Source organism: Phyllostomus discolor, chromosome 8 (assembly GCF_004126475.2).
Source record: "Phyllostomus discolor isolate MPI-MPIP mPhyDis1 chromosome 8, mPhyDis1.pri.v3, whole genome shotgun sequence".
NCBI lineage: Eukaryota > Metazoa > Chordata > Mammalia > Chiroptera > Phyllostomidae > Phyllostomus > Phyllostomus discolor.
In genome coordinates, this window is record NC_040910.2 from 26,417,972 (window position 1) to 26,435,755 (window position 17,784).

At 36.0% G+C, this 17,784-nt stretch overlaps 1 protein-coding gene across 12 annotated transcripts in view; it reads right to left on the reverse strand.

Annotated features, from left to right (window-relative positions):
- Window positions 1-17,784, reverse strand: part of GRIA2 (glutamate ionotropic receptor AMPA type subunit 2) — a 126,931-nt gene that overhangs the window by 21,200 nt on the left and 87,947 nt on the right. For 11 of the 12 annotated variants that reach the window (XR_004904610.1, XR_004904611.1, XM_028519221.2 and 8 more), the window contains exons 7-12: window positions 8,665-8,832; window positions 8,337-8,441; window positions 7,564-7,674; window positions 5,863-6,069; window positions 4,992-5,362; window positions 161-359 (exon numbers count right to left, since the gene is read on the reverse strand). Coding sequence is in view for 10 of the 12 variants with exons in the window: in XM_028519221.2 (XP_028375022.1) it covers window positions 161-359; window positions 4,992-5,362; window positions 5,863-6,069; window positions 7,564-7,674; window positions 8,337-8,441; window positions 8,665-8,832 (1,161 nt within the window). In the remaining 2 variants the exon portion in view is untranslated. Of the gene's footprint in view, window positions 1-160; window positions 404-4,991; window positions 5,363-5,862; window positions 6,070-7,563; window positions 7,675-8,336; window positions 8,442-8,664; window positions 8,833-17,784 lie in introns of those variants that run through there. The other variant, XM_036031969.1, reaches the window with a different exon arrangement.

A 17,784-nucleotide genomic window follows, 5' to 3' on the forward strand; every position in this document is an offset into this window, starting at 1 on the left:
GGCAGGGAAGGAGGGGAACAGAGACAGGGTCAGGAATGGAAATAGAGACAGAGGTGGTGGTCACTTTCACACAGACAGTGGGAGGAGGCAAAGGGGGACGAAGTTTAAATAGGTTAAAATTTAAGAACAAAGGCAGCAGTTACAAAGCAGAATCTCTTACCCTGAAAAACTCTTTAGTGGAGCCAGAGTCTAATGTCCCATAAGCAATTTCTGTTTGCTTAGAAAGATCCTCAGCACTCTCGATGGGAGACACCATCCTCTCTACTGTCAGGAAGGCAGCTAAGTTAGCCGTGTAGGAGGAGATTATGATCAGGGTAAAGAACCACCACACACCTCCAACAATGCGCCCAGAGAGGGATCTAATAACAAGTATGAAATGGATTTGTAAAGTGGAATGAATGACCTAATAAGAAAACAAGTTAGCAGTATTATGCAAATATTGACTTATTAAGGAATATTTCACTTTATACTTTTTAAAATATCTGCTACTTAAAGAAACTGGAAACTATCAAACATTCTGGGCAAGGAGTACAGATTAACTAGATTTGATGAGATACCCAGAGGTGAAAACTTCAGATTCCTGAAATTCTTTCATACTTATAATGCCCAAATCTTTGATGGTATGGAATCTCATAACAAAACAATTTCAAGAAATGTGCATATATAATTCATCCAATGCTCACACTACTTTATCTACTTGTGGCATAAGCAAACATGTACAAAATAATCTAAGATCACCAGCAATACTCAGAACAATGTTGACAAACAAAACCAAATATTAAAAATTAAAGAGTATGCATTACAGATATGTCTTTAAGCACTGAAGAAAACCTTTAATTCAACCAATGAAGTTCCAATACCCTCAAAAAAAAGCCCAAAATTTCATTAGTTGTTTTTGTGTGTGTGTGTGCCAAAACCTGGATTTTAATACTGTATAGAAGATGGGAAAATGATGCTACAAACACAGGTATGAAACAAAGTATAATTCTTAATGAATAAAAATGAGATGCTTTATGCATGGCCTGTTATTACCCTGTTCCTTTGTGCCTCCTGCTTAGGGAAAAAGAAAAAAGAAAACTGAAGGAAAACAAACCAGACACTTAAAAATTTGCCAAGTTATAAATTCCTAGTTTGAAATATACTGAAATAATATTCTGTGGTCATAAATTCTTACATAAATACTTTCTAAAAGCTTAATAGATTCCCAATAATTTACTTTACACTCTAGGTAGATGAATATAAATACATACATATAGAAATAGATGTATACTGTATTATTTTAAAAGATTTAGGGGGATACTACATATAAAAGTATTTGAGTAATATTAACAAACAAATGTAATGTTTTCTTTCTTGTTAATAACTCTGCTACATCTAAAATTTAGAGGTGCTATAGTGAAGAGGTAACATTTATAAAATTTAAAACATAATTGGCAATTTATAGCCTAAATCAAACTTCCTTACCATTAAAGTAAGAAATAGAGTTTCTGATGAATCATAGATACTATATCAAATTGTTGTAGAATAAACCACCCGAGCAGTCAGGACAAAGAGAGGAAGTTAATTTAAAAGTAAATTTTTTTAGATTAAAAAATATCTGTTGCTAAAATAAAAGAGAGTAAGAGAGAGAGAACAAGCAATGAAAGATAAAAAGAATGTAATTAAGAATCTTTATCACAATCTCTAAGAGGTGCAAAGAATTAAATAAATATGGCAGGATGAAAATTAAACATCTCAATTGTATTCTCTAAAGGATATTAAATACACTTTAAATTTGGCAAACCTTTTATGTAGACACAGCTACTCTCAAAATGTTCACTATTTATTCCACCACAATGGAAGGTATAATTACATGGCATGTACCCTGCATTTAAGAGGGCACATTCAGTACCTGACTGCTCAAACCCCATAAAAAAATTTGATTACATGGTGACTGCTGTTGACACTATGCATTGCATGTTAATTTGAAATATATTTGAGAATTGTTTTTGTAAGTCACTCTGTTCTGACTGTAAAATAGACACAAGATAAAGGTGTAAGTTGTTCTCTAATGCAGTGTTTAAATCACATTTAGGCAAATTAAGTATGCTAATTTATTTAAAGTGTACAAGATAAATTTATTGGACTTATACATCACTGAAAACAGAAAATTCTTGATAATTTTATTATTTACTTGTTAATGTCTTCAAAGGAACGATGAATGCTTTTGAAAGAGTTCCTGTGAAATTTTATGCAGAGGGGCAAATTTAATTTTGTTTTATGGTAACATACAAAAACAATTTTTTCTAATTAAATACAAAACTTTCATCTCTCAGCATCTGCACTAAAGGAGCAAATAAATATAAGTATTCTAACATTTATTTTAATTCTCTACTAAACAGTTGTTTTAAAGTGGCATTTTGCTTAATACATTTCAATCCTTTATAGATGTTAAGGAAAAAAACAGAAGCAAGGAGAATAAAAGTCAACTTTCAAGTATTTTACTCATAATTTTGGTGGTTCTATCTAGTCTTCAGAAATTTGTGAACATATTCCAAATTTCATTTCAGTCAAGTGAGCAATTCAATTCAATAAATCATTCTAGATTGAAATTTAAATGTGTTATTAATATTAATAATATACTTTCAGATAATATTTTACTTGAAAGAGATAAATACCTTTTAAAATATTTAAAGAGCATCTCTAAATTGATATGTGCATTTCATGCATTGTTATTATTATAATTTTAGATGTTAGGCTTCTCTATTTTTTTCTAAACTGAGGTAAGCAATGATCATTTCATTTTAAATGCAGTTTATTTAATTAAAAAATCATTAAATTTTCCAATATTATGTAATGTGTTCAATTTGTAAATACACACAACATAAAATGAAAGATATATGCTTAAAAATTTTATTAAAGAGGATTTGTCCATATATATTTGACCCCATATATATTTTGTGGCCCTCCCCGCTCCAAAAAAAGGTCAATTGATAACAAGGACAAAATGCACTACCTAGAGGGGAGAGAAGAGGGAATTTCAGGGGGGAATGGGTAGGATTTACAGGAACAAATTTGGAGGACACATGGACAAAAACTAGGGGCAGGGGTAATGGGGGGAAGAGGGGAGGGTTGGGTGGGTGGGATGGAATGGGAGTAAGTGGGAGAAAACTGTACTTGAGCAATGATTAAAACAAAATTTAAAAAAATGCACTACCTAAAATCTTACCAGAAAATAAAAATTTTTGCATGTGAAATTGTAGTATCAAAAGCACACAAAAAAGATCATGTTTTAGGAAGCGGGCTTGTTGAAAATGAGAAGTGGTCTGGTATGTCCTGGTGGGCCCGAGAATAATGCAGATTGCTAAATGTGCCCTGTGCTCCAACCGCCAGGTGTAAATATGTTTCCTGCCCCTCAACAAGCACTAGACACCAAAACAACTACCTGCTTGATGGGCATGAGGCATGATGAACAAGGAGCAGGGTCCTTCTCTGGAACCAGATCAATATATCCAACCCCTAATGAGCCCCCATACACCTCTCCCTAATCACTCCACAGGCAGAGCATAGTTTATAATATTCTGTGATAACTGTCTTATATCTCAGGAATAGGGTAACATTATACTTCAGTAGTCTTCTTACTAAAGCTGGATCATTTCATTATTATTTATGGACCAGAATGTCCTCTGAGATTCCAATTTGGTCAGTATTTTTCTTCCTCATTATTAGAAACTTCTCTTTCCATCTTCCACTTAATTCAGGTAAACTATGAATCCTATATATCTTGTCAGAGATTATCAGAAAAAATATATTTATATATATGCCATAAAAATACCATGGCATACTTCTAATTCAATGTAGTTCCACAGAAAAGCCAAATAAAGTATGATTAAATTAGGATTGTTTAGATCCATATAATTCATAAAAATTTGACCTACTATCAGAGAAGAAGTGATTGATAATTTCTAGATATGTTTTTTCTTTTTCTCACTGGGTAGAGTATATAATAAAAGTTGCAAAAGATACAAATTTTTGAGCTCATATAGTTGTTTTAAATTAATCACTTATTTTCCCCCAAAGTGCCAAAAATTTAGCAATATAATGAAATAGTATTAGAAAGTCACCTCTTCTCCAGTTATTAAAATATCCCATAGAATCAAGGGGGGGTACTCAAACCCAAATTAAAATATGACAGCAGATAAATTGTCACTTAGGCTTTACATATGAAAGCAATCACACTAGAAACAGAATGAGTTATTCTTCAGAAGGGCAAGATATGACTGTCATTCTTGTTCATGTATATAACATGAACACAAACAATATGTGTTTTGTGATATATTTATCATACTAGGCATTTTAGTACAGAAGTTAACATATAATAAGAGAGGTATATGAACTTTTTCCATGATGTATGCATTATCATTCAACATGGCACACACTTTTATGGCAATAAGCCATTATTATTACCCAACCATGTATTTCTAGGTATTTGTAAATGTTATCATGTCCTTTTAATCCAGCACCCTAACCTTAAAAAAAATTATAATCTCTCCCACACCATTTCCATGAACTAATGATGGAAAAATAAAAGAGATGGGATGTGTTCCAATGAAGGTTTTTAAAACAAGCTCTTGCTTTTGTAGTTAATATTAAATATTGCCCATTTTCCCATATACAGGTCTGTGGATTAACACACAGATGGCTGTAAAATGAGAATATGCAGCAAAAACACGGTACCCCTCCAAGAAGGCATGGAATGATAGGAACCTTATGCATTTTATAGCCTCTCCACGGTGTATATAATTTCACCAGGGAAATATGAGGTCAACATTCAAAGAACATTGATCAAATATTCCACAGGCTTACGCCGATTTTAAGTATCTGTCCTTGAGTCTTAAACTGCTCGGACAGGGAATCAGCAGCTGATTATTTCTTTAGAGTGAATTCATAAACACCATGAAGGTCCACTTGAGACCTAAAATGCACAAAGTTGAAGCAGGTGAGTAACCAACCTTGGCGAAATATCGCATCCTTGCTGCATAAAGGCACCCAAGGAAAACCAGAGACTATTAAAAATCCCAAATTCATTAGTTGATTCACTACTTTGTGTTTCTCTTCCATCTTCAAACTCCTCAGTGTGCCACTCGTAGGGGCTAAATCTGCTGACCAGGAATAAAACTACACTGACCCCAATGTAGGCAAAAACAATGCACATCCAGATCTCATAGGCTAAAGGATCAAGAAATGAAAACACTCCCGGTTTGGACTTCTGAGGCTTCTTGATCATGATAGAGATCCCGAGGCTCATAAAGGGCTTTGAGAAGTCAATCACCTCTTCTCTCACAAGGGTAATAGTTAATGGAGCAATTGCAATATCAGCTTTCTGTAAGGGAAACAAAGGACAGTAATAGTACCTGGAGTCAGGGTCAGAAAGGAATCATGGTTCATTACTGGATCAAAAGGGAAGGAAAGGAAATCAAGGAAATGGCCATAATGATTTCCCTGGTAGAGTCCCCGTAAAGAATAAACAAAAGGAGTGGTTTGTTCCCTGGATATCCCCTCTTTTCATAAATGTGTAGTAGACACATCTGGCTTGATTATGATAATTCCATCTTTACACTGCATCTATGCCTTTGCAGTTCTGAACAACGTGTATGTCCCAGATGCTTCAAGACAGATGAAATTTCTGTCTCACCTAATCTGCAAGTTTGCTTCTGACTTCATCTTTAATCTTCAAATGCTTATTACAAAGAAATAAGGTAGTATTCCTAGAGTAATGTGGGAAGCCAACAACCCCAGACACAGGTACTTCACAGGGAGGGGAGGCATTCCGTCAACAACAGTTCTAAGTGAATGACTTTCTATGAGAAGAGCTATACTTACCCCATACACAAGTTCTCCAACCATCCCATTCCAAATTTTCGTGTCTGCATCCCTGGCCCCATACTTGCCATCCCCAACAATCGTCAGCTTGTACTTGAACCCACAATGTTTGGCGATTTCTGCAGCCAAGTCAACACAGTAGCCCTCATAGCGCTCATTGCCTTCAAGCATTTCATGATTTTTCTTCATCATAACGTAGGGTGATTCCTAGACGGAAAGACCATGCTTTAGTTGATAAAAATGGCTTTGCTATGTATTTACTCTCTGAATCAAATCTTCTGGTTTAATAATTACCTGTTAGCAAGAGACATTATAGACTATAGATGGTAAAAATCATAGGCCTTCTGAAAAAGGTCCTCAAATATCTATCAATGTATTTCACTAACATGACTTGTATCTAGCCATACCAAACAAGAGACTCAAAAGCACAAACTGTTGGCAAGTCCTCTTGTCATGTCTGTAATTCCTAGGATTTAAAGATGAAGAATTCTGCTCAACAGCGGTTTAATTCAACTCTGGACCCATCATGCTCTTATTCTATGGTAAGGCTATTCCAACACCAGGAACCCCATTTACCCAAAACCCTGGGTCACTGCTGCTTCACACACAGAGTTCATATAGAAGTCAGGTTGGCCAGTGCCATACAGACTGAAAAGATCATTGCCATGGTGAATTTCTGATTCTATCCTTTCGGACTTTAGGTCTTGCTTCTTCTGAGATATAGTATCCTAGAATGATGCTACAAGGATAGCCAGAGAGTAGCTGCTGTCTGTGAACATAAGAAATGAAAGCATGGAAGCATGAAAAAAAAAGGATGCAGCACAGCCCAATATTTCCTACTGAAAAGAGGCACCAAGGATATATGGAGTCTCAGTGAGACAGTTCTCAATGGTGTGATTAAGACAAAAATCCTCAAATGTCTAACAGACTCATAGAGGAGTTTCTAAATGCCAACCAATGTTTTTATCCAAATGCTTGTGACCCTTTCTATATTTCTTCCTCCTTATTGTTAGGATAATGATCCCCCCAAAATACTTCATCACTGCTTAGCAAAATAAAATAAAATTGTTTTGTTTACAAAATTATGAACTATTAGCAAACCCCATTTACTCTATTTCCTTTCACCAACAGCTTGCCATGATGATCTAATCCCCTTCCATCTATCCAACACCTAGATGTTCAAGATCTGGTTCAATTTATCTTGTGCATGAATACACATTTATGTAGCACAGGCTAGGTGCCTACTACCATGTTGAGGCTTGGGGTTGAAAAGGAGAGAGATCATTCTTGCCTTTAGGAGTTCATCTTTTATTATGAAGAAAGGAAGTTGGCAGCAGTATTAAAACATGTAACAAATGGAAAGGTAAAAGGTACCCATAATGGTATGGGAAGGGACAGGTGAAGCCCTTGAGCAACCAAGGAGTGCTCTTTAGGATTCTCTTCAGTTGTCCCCCTATAGATGCACCAGGTTATGAATTCTTTGTCAAGCTAAATATAGTCTTGAAGAGGTAAGGAACATTTTTAATGCTTCAGCTAGTGCTTGTGTAGTCCTTTTGACAGAGTACACATTCAATAAACGATGAAAACATTGCAAAGGCAATACTGGGATAGCTATTGCCCTGAAACATAAACAGCAGTTCTAGTTGGTAAATACTTTTCATAAAAAAATAAAACAAAACATAGGTCCATGTAACTAATTACCAAAATTGTAGTGACAACCACGGTTTTATTCTCAAGGCCAGAGGTATCGTTTCCAGAAGGTAGCTCGGTAAGGGTAACAACCATTTTGTCCACTTCACTCCAGTATCCAATCTGGAACAGGTTGCAGAAGGCATGCACATGGGTAAATGACCCGTTTATTAGCAAAGCATTTCATTATTTTCTAACTCGTACCTAAATCTGAAATGACACTTATGTCAACTAGGCTTCTAGACAGCGATGTGTCTTTGATATACATGAATCTAATAGGAATAGCCTAGAACTATAAAAACAAAACAGAGAAAAACAATTCTTAAAAATGTTTTGTTTCTTTGTATTCACCTGTCGTATTCTCCAAGGATCATTTATTTGGGAATGATCATACAGAAACATACATAAAGTCCAAAAAAGGCATTTCACCATAAAACTAAAAAAAAATGCTGAACAGTTACACAAATATTTGTATCAGCTGTGTTTTGCCTTCTGAGCTCTGAGCTTTCAGCACTGGCTCTTTTTCTTCTCATTAAACTCTTTTTCTACCTTGATCTTAAAAAGTATATTTCTATCTACCATTGTATTTACTGTAAAGTTTACATGTCAGTGTTGCCAAAAATAAATAAATTTGATTTTTTAAGAATATTGAAAAATATGCCTGGTTCTGGAATTTGTACAACTCTATGTGAAAACATAGCTTCAGGACTTTTAGGGAGATGAGGTGACAGGTTAGCTAACTCACCTTCTCACACAGAACTGCCTTTAAATCACTAACAACTTACCTTCCGGGGCCCATTAGTTTTGAGCTCCATGATGTTAATTGTATAGTTTATTCTTTTTCCATTCTGGTCAAACTTTATATTTCCTGAGAGACCTTCAACCTGAACCTAATGAGGAATAGGAAAGGTGCATAGTTACAAATTTACTTCAAGTCAAGAAAACCACATTTATGTTTTTTTTTTCTTTTCACTCTTCAACCTACTTTTCTGTAGTAAGGAAATAATATTCCCCTTATACTAAACATAAGGAATAAATCAAGGATGTCTAATTCTGCAGGAAGAAAATGGTAGCCATTGTCAAATCACCGAACAATCGCGTTGAGTGACTGACCTGTTTGAGGGCCCTTTCTATTTCTACACCTTGTCCCCAGGGGACTGCTGGGTTGGCTAGACAGTCTCCTGCATTCCCCCTTCGGGAGATTTCGATTCTCTGCTTCCGTAGGTTGCGGAAAGCTTCGGTCATCACTTGAACAGCGTCATAGGTCAGAGCAGAAGTATACTGAAAAGTATCACACATATTTCATGAGAATGGGAGAGAATCAAACTCAGTCCACACTGGCAATCAAGACTGCAGTTGCCCGATATACAATACCATATCAAATGCAGGAATTTAGACACTGTCTCTGCATCTAGAAGCTAAAGAATCTAAGAGAAGCAGTATGGAATATTGGGACTACGGACGGTACTCTTGACTCGCAACATTTTCTGTTATGTTAATATGGCAGTTTTTTCAGGTGAGACCATTTGTAATAAGTATGCTAATGTTTTGTCTTTTTCTAACCAGCTTCTCATTAATGCATCACTTTATGGCCTGATATGGTGATACAGGAATTTATCAAATCAATAACTATTTCTCCACTGTCTAATGAGAAACTTATCTGACAATAAGAAAAAATATCCTGATCACACAATCCCTCATCTCTTATCAGCCCTGGTGATGCTCATGTAGATCTGGAATGAACTTTGGAATGTTTGTTTTTAACTTCTTCTGAATGATATGATAATCAAGTTGAAGAACTATCAAGATTCATAATTTCTGTGCGCCCTTCGTGCTTCAACAGTCTAGGGAATATTGGTTCAAACAGATCAAGGTTGGCCATGTAAAGGGAGGGTGCTGCACTGTTCAGGTGTGTAAGAGAAAAACGGCCCCCATCCTAGATCCACACAAGTAAGTCTGTCACAGATTCTGCCAGGAGCCTGATCTCAGCAGAGTGCAGCCACTGGTGGTGAGGATCATGGAGCTAGTGGATCTCCCGTGATGGGGACGTGTTGGCCAGGCTTGGGGGAAAGTGGAGGGAGTAGTCCCCGTTCCAGAGTCACACAACTGAGTCTGTCACAGATTATGTCCAGACCTTGGCAGGACAAAACCACCAGGAGGCAAAACTGTGGGGCTAGCATATCTCCTGTGATGGAGAGACAGCAGTCAGGTTCATGAGAAAGTGGGGGGAATGACCCCCACCCCAAAGCCACACAGTTCAGTTACTGACATCCCCTGAGTCTACACCTGGGCAGCTACCATAGAGTGAGGCTACAGGGAGCCCAGAAGTAGAGCTATTGCTTCCTCCCAGTCTGGCGATCCAAGGAGGGGAGTGCTCCACCCAAGAAAGATGATGTCTGTGGTGTGGGACAGGGACTTAGCACAGGGGTCCTGCAATTGTCCTGTCAGCTCTCTCCCCAGAGCCACAAACCCCAGTCTCTCCTCACGCACTTGCACTTCTATTTTGCTCTGCCCTCCCTCCACTGGAGCCCAGGATGCTGGCTGTGAACAGGATTTTGTGCAGTGGCGGTTTAAGAGAATGCCTGTGTCTCTAGGAGACTTCTTTCTCCCTGGCAGACAAAATCCCCTCTGATTATCACAGCCAGATGTTATGTGGGTGACTCTTCCCAGCCCCGGTGCTCTGGGATGGGGAGTCTGGCATGGGGCTGAGACTCTGTGTCTCAGGGGTACCTTTGCAACTGGGGTATCCTTCCAGAATGTCAGTCACCACCCACGGGAGCAGAGCCAGGCCTTTTTGCATTTCTGCCCTTTCTACTAGTCTCTATGTGGCTACTTCTGTAATTCCTTGGTTATAAGACTTCTCTTCTGCTAGTCTTCAGTCGGTTATTCAGCTTGATTGCTCCATATTTTAGTTGTAATTCCCGTTTAGTCCTGGAAGGAGGTGAGTGTAACATCCACCTACACGGCCGCCATCTTGGATCTCTTCTTCGTAAGAAACTTTAAGAGGAGTGTCTAAATCTGTCTTTCCACATCAACCCTCCTTGCTCTCTTTATGTGATCTCATTCCCTCCATGGCCTTACAGTGCGTCCCTGCGCTCAAACGTGACTTCCTCAGTGCCGCTCTCCCTGCCCAGCCCACTGTCAGTCATTCTGCTCACTTGTGCGTGTTTATTCTCTTCACAGTCTCTGCCAGTATCTGAGCGTCTTGTCCATGTACCTTTCATTTGCCTTCTTCTCTCCTCCCTACTAGAATATTTACTCCAGGAAAATAGAAAACTTGTTTGACGTGTCTATCACTACTGAATTTTTATATTCCAAGGCAGGGGTGGAGACACTGAAAAGACTGAGGAAAGAAGGAAGGAAGGTCAGTGACCTTGATATTGGGCCCTGTCCTCACCTTCTCTCCCCAGGCAGTGAAACGATATGTAGGTAGATAACTGCAATACATTTATTAGAGTTTCATGAATTGGTCTGATGGTAGATAGATGTCTGTCTTGTTTGTTGTTTTAATATGAGAGATGCTGTAGTAGGGGAAATAAGAATATAGTTTATGTGGTATGAATTTTCCTCTCTATGCATCCAGAAATTTTGTAAATTTTACTTTTAAATACAGTTTACATTACATATTTTGTATTAGTTTTAGATGTACAGCAGAGTGCTTTGTAAAATCATATATGTTTTACCAAGTGTTTTCCTAGATATTTCTGGTACCCACCTGGCCCCATACATAGTTATTACAGTATTATTGATTATATTGCCTATGTTGTACTGTACATCCCCATATAACTATCACTTTGCACTTCTTAATGCCTTCACCTTTCTCACCCAGGACTCCAACCCCCTGGCAACCTTCAGTGTGTTCTCTGTGCCTATGAGTCTAGTTCCATTTTGCTTATTTATTCTTTAGATTACACATATGTGTGAATTCATATGGTATTTTTCTGAATCCAAAACTTTTTAAGCCTCCATTTTGGATACTAAAAATTATAGTGCATGATTATCATTCATTTAATCTGCATGAATTAGTTCAGTTGAATTGCCTTCATTTTATCATGTAAGTGAACCATATTTAATGGAAAAGTTGGAAGGAAGAAAACAGAAAAAAAGATGATTTGAAAGCCATGTGCACTGTGACTGAGTACTATTAACTGTAATAAGGTATTCATATTTACCTTTATATTTTCCTACTGGAATTTCTTCTCATGAGCTAGTTAAGCAGTGAAATTTGTGCTTACATTACAGGCCTGTATGTGAGTTCTCCTTTATAGATCTAGATTATCCCCTGGATGGTTGCACTGGAGTGTCCTCTAAATACCTGAGCTAGACAGATCTAAATAAAATCCACAACCACATCTTCCCAAATCTGCAACCCTTTCCTTCAAACTGTATATGCAAGAAATTAGCAGAATATAGTATGCTACAGATCCATTTAGGGAATTTATATTCCTAGATTTAAAATGTAATTCCTGGGAACCAATCCTAAGAAAATATTCTTAAAAAAAATTTTCATACAAAGAAATTAATTTCAGTATTACTTGTAATATGCAGAAACTAGAAATGACCTAAATTTCTGACAGTAAAGGGATATTTAAATGTGTGCTTTCTGTCTTGTGGAAGTATTATGCAGCCATTAAAAAGTGACACCAATAAAAATTATGTAACAATGTGAATGATGATGATAATTTAAAATAAGTGAAAATATTATTACAACTAATTTTAAAAAGTTTTTCTACAAAAAATGAGAGTAATTTTAAAAATGTTTATATCCCTTCAACAAAAAAGAAACAAAATTGTTTTAATAATAGGGAGGAAATATACAGGATTATATTATTTTCCAAGTATTCTATAATATTCATATATAATTTAGGGAAAACATATATTATATCAAAAGCACTATTTTAAATCCTATACACTTAAGAAAAGACTTCTTGGAAACATAAGACATATCAATCAAGATTTATCTGCCTCATTTACATGTTTCTTTTTATTCCCTTAGAGGAAAAAGAAAAAGATTAATTTGCTTTCATATACAGCAATCAGCTCATTGCCAATTTAATTCTCTCAACAAAGACTAGGTTATTGAGTAGGAAACAGAACTTAGACTGGATAAACTGGATATTTAAAAAGTATTGCAATTTGCATTAAAAAATTAGGATAACAGTTAAAAGCCAAAATCTTTCTTGAGTGAGCTTGCTCACATTACTATGAGAAATCTATAAAACCATCTGCTAAATGTTTTAGAAGCCTATAAATGTTAGTGAAGTGCATTAAAAAAATGAGTTTGAATGAACTAAAACCATTAAGTTCCATGGGCATGCCATAATTGTGATTCTGAGCATGAGCACTCTAAGAAGGAAAATCCTTTCAACCTTTTTCAGATGCTCAAATCTAATCAAGTCTCAAGCCTATTATCATTTTGAATTAAAAGTCACAATCACAGAAACCCAGTTCTGGGCCAAGAGAAAATCAACAGCCTCTGTATCCAGAGTTCCATTTTGTTTATGTTCTGCATATGTGGCTCATTTCTTTTTCTAAACAAATATGTTCGCATTTTGATTGGATAGTTAAATATTTCAGCTTTATTCTGCCATTCACTAAACTAGATGTAAATTAATTTGAAGGGAACATGATGGCAGTGTAACTACCTCTTTCTTTGAAAACAAATGTATCATCCTGGCCCTGATGTTTATGTTCTGTGAAATGCTTCAGCTGAGTTGGAAATTTATCTTTCAGTGGAGGCGATTATGGTTTGCAGTGTTATATCTCAATCACTTCATATCTAGACTTAGAAGGAACCTGAGAGAATGTTTCTATGGTCCATTTTCCAAATGTACGTTATAGTCCATTCTAAATGCATATTTATTAATATTTATTTTTCTAAAATAAAATGAAATATGCATTTTAAATGTTTGTTATGCCCTATAGTCATCAGACATTTACATATTCAGCAATATATTACCATAATCACTGACACAAAAAAACCCCCCACAAAAAACAACCACAATAATATTCTGACAACCAGGAAGAGAGGAAATGAAAAGCTGCTCTATGTATCTTTAAAATTGAATGAATATACAAAGAGAATAAATAGACTAAAATAGAAATTTTAGGGGGCATCATAAAATAGTACAGATTCCTAAACATATGCTATCTGCACATGCTAAAATAGAAAATGTACCACTCAAACATAGACTTGAGGCATTATGAAGTGTTACAAAATTTCCTATGAATGGCCACTTTGCAAACTTTTCTTGACATGTGAAATTGGGTTGAATAGTGTTGAGAAAGCTTTGCATATAGCATCAAAAGAATAGAGCTCAAGCCATGATTTTATTATTTATTGCTCTGTTGAGTTAGGCAGATTAATTAAAGTATCAATGTCCAAAGTTTCTGATCAATAAAATAGAGAGGAATACCTCTTGTATGCCATAGGAGTGTGGGAGAGGAGGGTGAGGAAAAGAGAAAAAAATTCATGTTGACCTAGTTCTCTATGTGCCAAACCTGAGCTGGATAAATTTTTAGTGAACTTTTAAAAAAAATCCTTTGCAACAAATATTTTTATTCCAACTTCACAAATGAAAATTTTAAGTTATCAAAATATATTTGCCCAGGGTTACAACACTACGTGACAGAGGTGGAATTTGAATCCAGGAATCTGTGTTTCTGGGGTAACGAGGGTGATCAACTGGACTGATTTGTTTGGGGCTGTCACAGCTTTAGAGCAGAAGAAAGTCTGGAGTCCCAGGAATCTCATCAGTCCCAGGAACACGGAGATACTGGTCCCTGTGTTTGATGTTTACACATCAAATGGGTTAAAGTTACAGGAAATGTGAAGCTGGGTGAGCTGTAAAATGTGCTTAACATCAGAGTTATTGACGAGCATTTTGCCTTCTTTTTCCTGTGATTACTATCTCTCCTGATATAAAGCTAGCTTGTTTTTACAGTGTTTTGAAACTACTATCCTGGTCCACAAAACCCTGTGATCTAGTAAGTTCAGAAAATGATTCTCACGGCACATCAAAGGCCCTGAGAAATCTGCAGTAACATCACTGTTTAACTTTGTTTGATCAGCATTGTCCAAACTAATTACTGTTTTCAAAATTTCTGTAACACCAATTATTTTCCATAAAAATATTGTGCAGGTAACATACTTTGAGGTGTTAAAAATTTTATGGCACAGTTAACTTTTCCTACTCATTTTTAAAATGCATCAATTATTTACTTAAATAAAAGTATTATCCATTGAATGATATTTCTTTAGATAATCTTGCACAATATACTTCTCAGTTTCTTTGTTCTACAAAGTTAACAACAGGGTCAAAATTGATGAGCACTGGGAAAAATAAGTAAGCCTATCAGAATTTTAGAAAGTTTTTCAAAAGATTCTTTGCAATGTCTAAAAATCAACTAGACCCAGAAGAAAAAGAATAGTAGTAAGAAATCCATTATAAACTTAAAATTATTCACTTGACTTAATTTCAAATTCAACTGCAGTCTACCCACTGGAAAAGAGCTGTCGGTGATAAGGTCATCTTTAATTTCCTGTAAGGCCTTTTGAATGTACCCTTTGAAACTTAAAAAAAAAACCCCACACAAAATGTTCATAAAAACTGAACATTAGTGAAGCAGCAGGAACTTTCTTTCATCCATTGCTGGTGGGAATGCAAAATGGTATAACCACTTTGGGAGACAGTTTGGCAGTTTCTAACAAAACTAAACATCCTCTTACCATATGATCCAGCAATTGTACCAGTTGGTATTTACCCAAAGGAGTTGAAACCATATGTCCACTCAAAAACCAGCACACAGATATTCATAGCAGCTTTATTCATAGTTGTCAAAACTTGGAAGCAACCAAAATGTCCTTTAGTGGGTGAATGGGTAAATAAATTTTGCACACAGACAATGGAAAACTTTCTGCACTCAAAAAATAAGCTACCAAGCCACAAAAACACCTGGAGGAACTTTAAGTGAATATACTAAGTCAAAAATATCTGAAAAGGCGACATACTGTATGATACCAACTATACGACATTCTGGAAAAGGCAGAACTGTGGAGACAGTAAAAAACATCTGCGGTTGCCAGGAGATGAGTGTGGGAGGAATGGTGAATAGGAAGCACACAGAGAATTTCTACAGCAGTGAAAATACTCTGTATAAAACTATAATGATGGAAGAATGCTATTAGTCCAAGCCCAAAGAATGTCCCACACCAAGAGTGAACCATAACACAAACGAAGGGCTTTGGGACATTATGATACACCAAAGTGGATTCATCAACTCTAATAAATCTTATCAATCTATGGAGTGGGGTTATTGCAGGAGGCTATCTATGCCTATGTGGGCATAGAGGGTGTTTGGGAAGTCTCTATATGTTTTGCTCAGTTTTTCTAGGAACCTAAAATGTCTTTAAACAATGAACACTTAATTAAAAAGTAAAAATACCCAACATCTTTAGTAAGCATGCAAGCTGCATCACATTTCCAAGGGTGAAAAGACAGCTCTGTTGGCAAGGAACCAACAGAGCTATCTTAATTATTCTTTATATATAATACAAATAATTATTCTTTATATATAATACAATCATTATTCTGTATATATAATACAAATAATTTTTAACCCACTATGATATTTTTAACCCAAGTCTTTTCATGTAAAAAGAATACATTAAAAAAAAACATATTCTTCCCTAAATTTTCCAGTTGACTATTGACCTTGAAAATCTTGCTATGGACCAAGACTTTTATATCCTAAAACTTTTAATTCACTTAAGGATTCAAACTTTTAGATAAAACTAATCAGATTCGCAAAGATAGAAGATACTCAAATCAACAAATTGTCTGGTTTTGCTTCAGCCACAGGTGAGTAAACACTTTCTTGGAAGCACATCTTTTATTTTGTTGGATGCATAAATTCCTCCCTCTGACTCTCCCCACTTCCTGGAAATCTTCTAACAAAGAGAAATTTCCTAATTTTTTCTATTTTATGAAAAATAAAACAAATAGTTGCTAGGGTGATTTAGGATTTGATTTTGGCAGTTGGAGTTCAGAGCTGCCCACCTGTAATGCACTCCAGTCTTTGAGAGACAGAGGAACCATTAAGCCTGTCAGAGATTCAGCAACAATTCCAAAGGTTAGTGTACTTTTTTCTTGTGTGCCTAAATTAGCTCTTTATGTAATCATAGTGTTAGAGCTTTGGGAGAAATCTTACAGATCACCTACAATGATTCCCTTTAGAGACAAAGAAATGTGGAAACAAGATGAACCTAGATATCCTGCATTATTACAAATAATAATGCATTTTTATTTTTCATGGTGTAATATATACATACGTATTTAAATAACACAGCAGTTTTTAAGAATTAAGAGCAGACTGGCCTTTACCAGAGGGGAGGGGCTGGAGGGCTGGGTGAAAGAGGATAAGGGATGTAGAAATACAAGTTGGTGGTCACAAAACAGTCACAGGGATGTACGGTAGAGCACAGGGAACACAGTCAATGATATTGGGATACTGAGGGGTGGTGCCAGGGGGGCATGGAAATATCAGGACAGTTAGTAAAGAGTACGACTGTCTAACCACCGTGCTGTATGCCTGAAACCAGTATAAAACAATATCGAAAGTAAACTGTAACTGAAGAATAAATTTTATTTTACAAATTATAAGATACATAATTTTATTAATATCAACTTATTAATATTTGGGTTTATTTTGGTCATATACACACTTTTTAAACCACAAAATGTAAATACCTAAATATGTCAAGCTTCAAGGTTCTTGTGGGGCAACATGCTGTGATATCAAAAGTGGGGGATTCCAATGTGTCAGCTGTGGTTTGGGTCAGTCAAAACATTCAAGAAGCAGGATTAAGTCTATGAGGCCACTGGGGTACTGTTTAATGGACAATGCTAATTACTCGACTGCGAAAGATTATACTATTTGCAGACAGGCCTAATAACTTTCTTAGGACAGCAATTCAGAAAACGTGAGTCTGCGCTTAGTCGTTTCTGGAGTAAAATAAGATTCGTGTGTGAAATCCATTATTTAAATGCCACGCAAAAGTCAGTCCACTGAAGATCTATCTAAACATGGAAATATTTATAAATTATTTTTGAGATAGTGGCAATCATTTTATAATCTGCCTCTTTTTGAAAAAAAAAAACTTAAGGAAGGTAAAATGCCCATTTTCATGGTGCCATTTAAAACGAGGTGCCTCGATGGTTCAGGTCTCATTTT